The following is a 10436-nucleotide window of genomic DNA, read 5'->3' as shown; positions in this document are numbered from 1 at the left end:
TAGTACCATATTGCCCCACTAGAGAGCTACGCTCACTAAATGCGGGACTACTTGTAGTTCCTAGAGTCTTAAAAAGTAGAATGGGAGCCAGAGCCTTTAGTTATCAAGTTCCTCTTTTATGGAACCAGCTTCCAATTTCAGTCCGGGAGGCAGACACAGTCACCTCGTTTAAGAGTAGACTTAAGACCTTCCTCTTTGACAGAGCTTATAGTTAGGGCTGAATCAGGTTCACCTGGTCCAGCCCCTTGATATGCTGCTATAGGCTTATAGCTGCCGGGGGACGTTTAGGATACACTGAGTACCTATCTCCTCTTTTTTCTCTCCTTAAGGATGAATGTTCATCTCTCAATCACACGTTACTAACTCTGCTTTCTCCCCGGAGTCCTTTTGACTTCACGTCTCATGGGGTCATCGGACCCTATGAGACGGCATAGATCTATCTGCCTGATGGATCATCGAGGTCTGGGTCGTGGAATTCCTGCTCCTGACTGCGCCACTGTCCTGTTGAGACTCCGCCCACTGTTGAGACTCCGCCCACTCCTCCTCCCCACCGCCATCTGCCTGATGGATCGTGGAGGTCTCCATCGTGGAATATGCCTACTATGAACTATTCATCCACTCTGTCATATTCATTGAATGTATTTTAACTCTAAATCTGTCCTTCTGGTCACATGACATCTATTGCATCTGTCCATCCTGGAGAGGGATCCTCCTCTGTTCTCTCCTGCAGGTTTCTTCCCTTTTTTTCCCCCTGAAGGGTTATTTGGGAGTTTTTCCTGGTCCGATGTGAGGTTTTGGGGCAGGGATGTCTATGTGTACAGATTGTAAAGCACTCCGAGACAAATTTGTAATTTGTGAAATTGGGCTATACAAATAAACTGAATTGAATTGAATTGAACTGAGTTAACGGGTTATTTTTCACAGCACTAATATAAATATAATATATATATATGATAAAAATATACATTTATAATATCCAATACACTGTTCATGTCTCTCCAGCTGTTTAAATGACTGACAGCTAATAACATATAATATATAATAATATAATATATATATAAAAATAGATGTATAATATAGAATAACTGTCTTAAATATACAGTGTGTAACATAATATCGAATAATATATATATATAATAATAATATGATATGTATTATTATAGATAGTATATATATACTAATATATAATAACAGTGTATTAAATATACAGTGGGTTAGATATAATTGATAACAATATAAGATATTATTATTTGTATTAGTATATATACTATATATACATCGACATTTTGTAACATATAATATCTAAGAAAATATGTATGATATATAATAACAGTATTAAATAGAGAGTGGGTAACATATAATATATAATAATATAATGTTTATATAATAATAGATGTTTAATATATAATAACCATGTATTAAATATACAGTCGGTAATGTTTAAATAGTGCATTGAACAGACAGTGATTTCATATATATTTATTTATTTTGTATATATATAATAATATATACTAACCGTGTATTAAATATACAGTGAGTGTGTAAGATATACTATATAACAATATAATAGTTAATAATATTATATGTATGAGTATATCTACTATATATACTTATATATAATATCAGTATTAAATAGAGAGTGGGTTACATATAATATATTCTAACATAAATAATATAATATGTATTATTATATATCATAATAAATAATATCACAAATATTTAATAATAAATAGTGCATTGAACAGACAGTGATTTATTATTTATTTATTTGTAAATGTTCAACTCTTTTAAATGATTCTACTAACTTTATTTATTCTTCAAATATTTTAATTGATTATTATTATCTGTGATGTATTACTATATCTTTGTTAATTGTTTTGTTCCAAACCGCTGCTCCTCTCCCAGTCAGAACGGCAGCTTGGTCACATGACGCAATGAATAATATCCCTACCGTACTGCGCATGCTCGAGAGTTCGAGCCCAGTCAATTGTTATGATTCAAACCATCGTCAGGGCTTCCACGTTGGTCACAGATGTATTGCGCAATCGCTTCTTGCCTCGCTGGTGTAGTGGTTAGTGCTATGGACATTTACATTCGGCGCCGCTGTGCGGATGCTTGAGGTTCGAGCCCAGCCTCGGCACCTGAGGTCAAGTGGGTTCGAACGTCTCATGTTACACTCAAAAAAAAAAAAGTTGAGTCAACTTAAAAAAGTGAGGCAACCAGCTGCAAAGCCTTTTTGAGTTCACTCAACTAAGGGCTAATGTGTTGTGTCAATTTATGATAAGAAGTTCACTCAAAGTGATATCTTAAGTTTGTCAAATGTAACATTACTATTCAGACGTACTTATGTATTTAAGTTAACACTACTTAAAATATTGCATTTGATAGTTACATCTACTCATGTACTTAAGTTCAGAACACTTAAAATATTAAATTGGAGAAACTTTAAATTGTGTGTTCTTGTAGATTAAAAACATACATCAACAGCACTTAACATTTTTTGTTGAGAAATGTTTTGTTGAGAGAACTTACTTTTAACTTACAATGTTTTGTTGAGAGAACTTACTTTTAACTTAAAATGTTTTGTTACTAAATTTCACTGCCCATTATTTGAGTACACTCAACATTCTTTGCAACGTTGCCTTTATTTAAATTAATTAAAAATGTACACCGTTTTCTTTGGAAAAGTCAACAGTTAAAGAAAACAAACTTCTTCAAACACAAAATGTTTATTAACAATAACTAAACATTTGTTTTCATAACTATATGAATTCCAGGTGTCAACACTTGAACATAGACAGCAGAGGGTCAACATCCTTAAAAATCAAAAAGACTGCATAAAGAAAAAAAAAGAAAAAATTCTGTTTTGTGAATCCAAAATCAAGGCCTTGAAACAAGCTTTGGAACATGGTTGTGACACGTGTGTAGCCGTCACGAGTAGGTTCCCCCCCCTAAAGCACCAATAAGCAACAAGTAGCCAGAGGGATATTCGGTAATAAGGTTTATTCCGACAGCAGACTGTGTCTCTGCTCTCCACGCTCCTCTCATCTCCTGTCTGTCCAGCTCCTTTATGGAGACAGACTCAGATCACCAACACAGATCATCATCAGCTGGACTGATTACCAATCTGATTACCAATCAGTCCAGCTGATGACAATCAGACACCGTTCCCTGAACCACACCCCCGCTCTACCCACTCTGCAGTATTCCCAGTTCAACTCCTTTCACGTAAGATTCCTCCCGGTCTGTATTCTACACAAAAACAAGCATACAGAGACTATAATAAATATTCACTGCCTCTTTTATATTTTCATTTTTTTTCTTCCCATTCTGTAACAATACAATTTAAAAGTCAAAAGACATTTTTATGCAGATTTTAAAAACTAAAATATACCACTTTCATACAAGAGTCACCTCCTACACATTAGTATTATAGTATTTCAATCTTCATAGTCTGTTAAATTAAATGAATAAATTCAGCAAAATACAGGGAAACATTTGCTCTAACGGTACAGGCTCCCTTTAATTCAATAAGTGACAAAAACCTGAACTGGAGCAAATCTGCCATTAAACAATGGACAATATCCTTCCAAATCTAATCCATATCTAAATATAATAAACAAACAATGGTATCAAAAACCAATGTATTTTAAACAGGGGCTAAAGAAAATATTTTTATATTATTTTATTATTTAATATATAAGATTAAAGTAGTATATATATGTATTTACATATATATATATGTATTTATATATATATTTGTATATATATATATATATATATATATATATATGTGTGTGTGTGTTTACTGACATACATGCGCAGTGGCCTTAGTTACCTCAGTAGATGCCCAAACCACTATATTAAGTTTTCTCAACTTAACATTTTAAGTGGATTCCACTCTTTATTCATGAAATTGACATTTTGAGTTAGTTCAACTTTTTTCAAAGGCATTTGTTGACTCAACTTAAAAAAATGTGTTAGGACAACAAATTTGAAGTTGGGCTTTTTAGAGTGTAGGCGAGTTTCATCCGAGATATTCGGTTTCTTCCCGTGACAAATGTCACCTAAAACACCTTTAAAAAACGATTATGTGACAGGTCTCCAGCGGTAGTTTTGCCAATACCAGCAACTATTTATTTTAATGATGGTTATTACTAGAAGTACGACATGACAGAATATGATCCCCAACGGTCATGTGTACATGACGAGTTAGAAACTTCACGTTTCTAACCGGTTTTCCCTGCTCAGCGACACACCCGCTGAGGAACACACTCTGGAGATCAATAATCTCTTGCCCTCAACCAGTGCCTATCTTTATCGAATAAAGGAATATCAAATCAAATCAAATCTGTCCTTAACTGGAGTGGCCTTGGAAACCACTGTATGCCCTGGTGTATATTTGGATGGCTTTTCTCCCATCAACCGTGACCAATTATCGTCAACGGTTTCTACTTCGAACACGTCTACCTGTCTCTTAGACCCCGTCTACCTGTCTCTTGGACCCTGTCTACCTGTCTCTTGGACCCCGTCTACCTGTCCCTTGGACCCCGTCTACCTGTCCCTTGGACCCCGTCTACCTGTCTCTTGGACCCCATCCTGATGAGGCTGCTTAAAGACGTTTTGCCTTTAATTGGCAGCTCTCTATTAGATATTATCAATGTGTCTTTGATAACAGGCCACGTACCACATTCCTTTAAAGTAGCTGTCATTAAACCGCTCCTGAAGAAGCCGCTCTGGATCCAGCGGTGTTGGCTAACTACAGACCGATCTCTAACCTCCCCTTCCTCTCCAAAATCCTTGAGAAAGTGGTCGCAAATCAGTTGTGTGACTTTCTACATCATAATAGTTTATTTGAGGAGTTTCAGTCAGGATTTAGAAAACACCACAGCACCGAGACGGCACTGGTGAAAACTACAAATGACCTCTTAATGGCAGCAGATAAAGGACTCATCTCTGCACTGGTCTTGTTCGACCTTAGTGCTGATAGAGGACTCATCTCTGTACTGGTCTTGTTAGACCTTAGTGCTGATAGAGGACTCATCTGTACTGGTCTTGTTAGACCTTAGTGCTGATAGAACATAGAACATACACTTTTATTAATCCCCAAGGGGAAATTAGTTCTCTGCATTTAACCCATCCTTAGTTATTAAGGAGCAGTGGGCTGCGGTGAAGCGCCCGGGAAGCAACTGGGGGTTCAGTGCCTTGCTCAAGGACACTTCGACTTGCAACTAATGGGGAGAGCGGGGATCGAACCCACAACCCTGCGGTTGCAGGACGGCCCTCTTACCCCACTTACCCCACTGAGGACTCATCTCTGTACTGGTCTTGTTAGACCTTAGTGCTGCATTCGACACCATTGACCATGACATCCTATTACAGAGACTGGAGCAGTCGATTGGCATTTCAGGCACCGCACTAAATTGGTTTAAATCCTATTTATCAGATCGACCTGTTTGTATTTGTAAACGATGACGCCTCGATAACCACCAACGTTAATCACGGAGTTCCACAAGGTTCTGTGCTTGGACCAATTTTATTAACCTTATACATGCTTCCTTTAGGCAATATTATCAGGAAACACTCCATAAACTTTCATTGTTATGCAGATGATACTCAATTATATCTATCAATCAAACCAGAGGAGTCCAACCAACTCAGTAAAATTCAAGCATGTCTTAAAGACATAAAAACATGGATGACCTGCAACTTCTTGATGTTAAACTCTGACAGAACTGAAGTTATTTTATTTTACTTTAATTGAACACCTCGTCATCAATGATCTAGTGATGTGGTTTCTGTAGATGGCATTGCCCTGGCATCCAACACCACTGTAAAGAATCTCTGTTATCTTTGATCGGGACTTGTCCTTTAACTCCACGTGAAGAACATCTCAAGGACTGCATTGTTTCATCAACGTAATATTTCAAAAATAAGGCACATCTTGTCTCAAACAGATGCAGAAAAATGTGTTCACGTGTTTGTTACTTCGAGATTGGATTACTGCAACTCCTTATTATCAGGCTGCTCTATAAGTCTCTTAGGTCAACTCCTTATTATCAGGCTGCTCTAATAAGTCTCTCAGGTCAACTCCTTATTATCAGGCTACTCTAATAAGTCTCTTAGGTCAACTCCTTATTATCAGGCTACTCTAAAAAGTCTCTCAGGTCTACTCCTTATTATCAGGCTGCTCTAATAAGTCTCTCAGGTCAACTCCTTATTATCAGGCTACTCTAATAAGTCTCTTAAGTCAACTCCTTATTATCAGGCTGCTCTATAAGTCTCTTAGGTCAACTCCTTATTATCAGTTGCTCTAATAAGTCTCTTAGGTCAACTCCTTATTATCAGGCTGCTCTAATAAGTCTCTGAGGTCTCTCCAGTTGATCCAGAATGCTGCAGCTCGTGTTCTCACTAAAACTAAGAAAAGAGATCACATCACTCCTGCACTAGCTGCTCTGCACTGGCTCCCCGTAAAATCAAGAATCACTTTTAAAACTCTTCTCTTAACCTACAAAGCCTTGATTGGTGATGCACCATCATATCTTAAGGAGCTTGTAGTACCATATTGCCCCACTAGAGAGCTGCTTCACTAAATGCGGAGCTACTTGTAGTTCCTAGAGTCTTAAAAAGTAGAATGGGAGCCAGAGCCTTCAGGTATCAAGCTCCTCCTCTTTTTTGGAACCAGCTTCCACCTTCAGTCCGGGAGGCAGACACAGTCACCTCGTTTAAGAGTCGACTTAAGACTTTCCTCTTTGACAGAGCTTATAGTTAGGGCTGAATCAGGTTCACCTGGTCCAGCCCCTGGAGACGCTGCTATAGGCTTATAGCTGCCGGGGGACGTTTAGGATGCACTGAGCACCTCTCTCCTCTTTTCTCCCTCCTTGTAGATGAATTTTCATCTCTCTATTGGACATTACTAACTCTGCTTTCTCCCCGGAGTCCTTTTGACTTCGTAGATCCTACCTGCCTGATGGATCATGGAGGTCTGGATCGTGGAATATGCCGACAACCAACTATTCATACACTCTGTCATACTCATTGATTGTGTTTTAATTTGTGTGTAATGATTCCTTCTGTACACATGACGTCTATTGTTCTGTCCATCCTGGAGAGGGATCCTCCTCTGTTGCTCTCCTGAAGGTTTCTTCCCTTTTTGCAGAGCCAATGTCTGTAGATGGGAGAGGGGTCAGACTTTGGTCTTGAAGGTGTTCTGCTGTGTGTAGACTACATCTAATCCAGGGGGAGGTGGTGGAGCACTGCCAGTCTCCAGATGCTCTCTGGATCATCAGCACTCAGCTGATCACTTCCATCTGGGGAGAGAAGAAGAAGACAACAGAAGAGATGGATCAGTGTCTCCAGAGACTCCCTCCATCAGCTGCCAGTGAAGCAGCACATCAGTAGAAGAGAAACAGGCTGGGTCATCTAGGCTGAGTCTTTGCTGAGGGCCCTGAACGCATCATGACTGCAGAACCAGAGAGGTGTTCACTGCCCGCTGTAAAGATGTATTCTGCTGCAGTAAAGCAGCCACGTGTCCTGCTACATCCAGAGAATACATTCTCCACATGATGTCTTGAAGTTTGGTTTCCAGGATATCTGGAACTTCCTCAACATGAACAAAGCAGCACTAGTGGATGTTTCAGCCGTGACTGATGATCGGCTCCATGGAGGAAACGACTGAGCAGTGAAACACCAGCTACAGTTGTTGTTACTAAATGTAATGCTGGTTCTCTGAAGTGAGAGCCAGTGGTGTGCCGGCTTCAGTCAGACTGATCTCAGAGCTCCAACCAAGACCAGCAGGAGTTTGATTGTTTGATGAATGAGGACCACTGTCTCTAAAGATCTCGTGATGCCGTCAGCTGTGATCCAGCTTCACTTCCTGTAGACGTCAACAACAACAACAACAACACATATACTCAAATCCTCAACTGACCTCAGAGTCTCCAGTCTACAATGTGGACTCTCCAGAAAACCAGTCAGCAGCTTCACTCCTGAATCCTGCAGCTGGTTTCCTGTCAGATCCAGTTCTCTGAGACTGGAGGGGTTTGACTTCAGAGCTGATCCCAGAGAAGAACAGCCTTCCTCTGTGATCCTACAGTGTGACAGTCTGTAAACACACAAAACAACACACAGTTTATTATATCAACACACAATGAATCATTATTGACATCATGAACACGAGTGGCTTTCACTTTGGTTTCATCTTCTTCTGTAAACAGACATTTAGTTAAAATCACGTCAGTGAAAGAAGAAGAAAAGATGACAGAAACAATCTGTTCATCATCCAATCAGATGAGTTCATGTTTTAATGTGAACTCCACTTCACAAGGTTTCCTGCAGCTGGTAGCAGACGTGTAGAAGCAGCTTACGGCCGGAGGATTCATGACTTCAGAGAGAAGATGAACCTGATCACAAGGATCACAACTAGTTTCATTTCAACACTTATTTCATTGAAATGGATAAATGTTTGGTTCTTTATGTGTGAATAAATAACTCTTTTTATGATGAACATTGACTCACTCAAGTATAGTATATATATAATATTAATAAAGTATGGTCCATATAGTATACTCAGTCATCAATACTCTTTGTGTCTCTCTGAGCGACATTCTGTAGGTAAAGGACAGGGGGCCCCTGACTCTTTGGCCCCCTGACCCTTTGACCTCTGACTCTTTGGCCCCTGACCGTTTGGCCCCCTGACCCTTTGGCCCCTGACTCTTTGGCCCCTGACCCTTTGGCCCAATGACCTTTTGCCCCTGACCCTGTGGCCCCTGGCTCTGTCCCATAGGCCTGTTCAGTAATCCATCAGCAGCATGAAGCCAGACAAGTGTCATGATTGTATATCAGGTATAATTAAAATCCTTGAGGTCCAGTTAGAGAGAGTTTCCTCACTAAAGGTCAGAACATCAATGTCAGATATGCGCTCTATGATTTTGTGCCATATGCATTGAAGTAGCCAACAGTTGTATTAACGTGTGTATGTAGTAAACAACTGACTGTCAAGTTAAATGAAGAAAACTAAACTGAATAACATCTACAACATATTTATTATTACAGATTTCCAACTGAACTGGATTAATTATGAATAATAAATACATTATCTTCTCTTATTTAAAGTGAAATAAAGGTCGGATTTAAAACAGAAAGCTTTTGAAAAATGTGACTTTAAATAAAGGACTTCATTTTATATAAAATATTGAACTGAATTGTCCTGCAGCTTTAAATTCAGTTTCTTCAGGCGTCAAGCGATGTCAATCAAAAGAGCCAAGATATTATATTCTTGTTCTCTGAAAGGAGAAATGTGTGTGCAGGGACTCCATCTGGTTATGAAACCATTTGTTTCAGCTCATTTCTCTCTGTTCACATCAGTGATCATCAGTTAATTCATGTTACATTAAGATCATATTGGGCTCTTATCTTTATTTATAATTCAGTGAACCCACCTCAGAGTCTCCAGGCTACAACGTGGACTCTCCAGAAAACCAGTCAGCAGCTTCACTCCTGAATCCTGCAGCTGGTTGTCACTCAGATCCAGTTCTCTGAGACTGGAGGGGTTTGACTTCAGAGCTGATCCCAGAGAAGAACAGCCTTCCTCTCTGATCCAACAGTGTGACAGACTGTAAACACACAAAACAACACACAGAGTTTATTATATCAATACACAATGAATCATTATTGACATCATGAACACGAGTGGCTTTCACTTTGGTTTCATCTTCTTCTGTAAACAGACATTTAGTTAAAATCACGTCACTGTCATATTGGGCTCTTATCTTTATTTATAATTCAGTGAACCCACCTCAGAGTCTCCAGTCTACAATGTGGACTCTCCAGTCCAGCAGAGAGGAGCTTCACTCCTGAGTCCTGCAGCCTGTTGGTACTCAGATCCAGTTCTCTCAGACTGGAGCACCGGGAGCTGAGGACTGAGGACAGAGCTCCACAGCTTCTCTTTGAGAGTTTACAGCCACTCAGCCTAAGGGAGGAACAGAGATTAATACAAACAACATGTTCAATCAAAGTAAAACCTCAATCCATTTATAGTAATGTTAATGTATCCATACAGAGCTTTGTTGGAGGCTTTGACCACCGGCATCAGCCTCAGAAGAGCCTTCTCTGAAGCAGAGTATTTCTTCAGGTCAAACACCTCCAGATCTTCTTCTGATGACAGTAAGATGAAGACCAGAGCTGACCACTGAGCAGGAGACAGTTCATCTGTGGAGAGACGTCCTGATCTCAGGGCCTGTTGGATCTCCTCCACCAGAGAACCATCGTTCAGTTCATTCAGACAGTGGAACAGATTGATGCTTTTCTCTGGAGACACATCCTCACTGATCTTCTTCTTGATGTACTGGACTGTTTCCTGATTGGCCTGTGAGCTACTTCCTGTCTGTGTCAGCAGACCTTGCAGAAGACTCTGATTGGTCTCCAGGGAAAGACCC

At 39.5% G+C, this 10436-nt stretch overlaps 1 protein-coding gene across 1 annotated transcript; it reads right to left on the bottom strand.

The window, feature by feature from the left end:
* Positions 1–7029: 7029 nt before the first annotated feature.
* Positions 7030–10430, bottom strand: LOC130196719 (ribonuclease inhibitor-like). Its single transcript, XM_056419048.1, has 5 exons — positions 10059–10430; positions 9797–9970; positions 9441–9614; positions 7931–8104; positions 7030–7310 (listed from the first exon to the last, which is right to left on the bottom strand). Exons 1-5 carry the CDS (start codon positions 10088–10090, stop codon positions 7301–7303), a joined length of 564 nt encoding a protein of 187 aa, XP_056275023.1. The 5' UTR covers positions 10091–10430; the 3' UTR covers positions 7030–7300.
* Between the last annotated feature and the right edge of the window lie 6 nt (positions 10431–10436).

This window comes from Pseudoliparis swirei, chromosome 7 (genome assembly GCF_029220125.1).
Source record: "Pseudoliparis swirei isolate HS2019 ecotype Mariana Trench chromosome 7, NWPU_hadal_v1, whole genome shotgun sequence".
NCBI classification, from domain to species: domain Eukaryota; kingdom Metazoa; phylum Chordata; class Actinopteri; order Perciformes; family Liparidae; genus Pseudoliparis; species Pseudoliparis swirei.
This window is presented reverse-complemented; position numbering and strand designations above follow the sequence as displayed.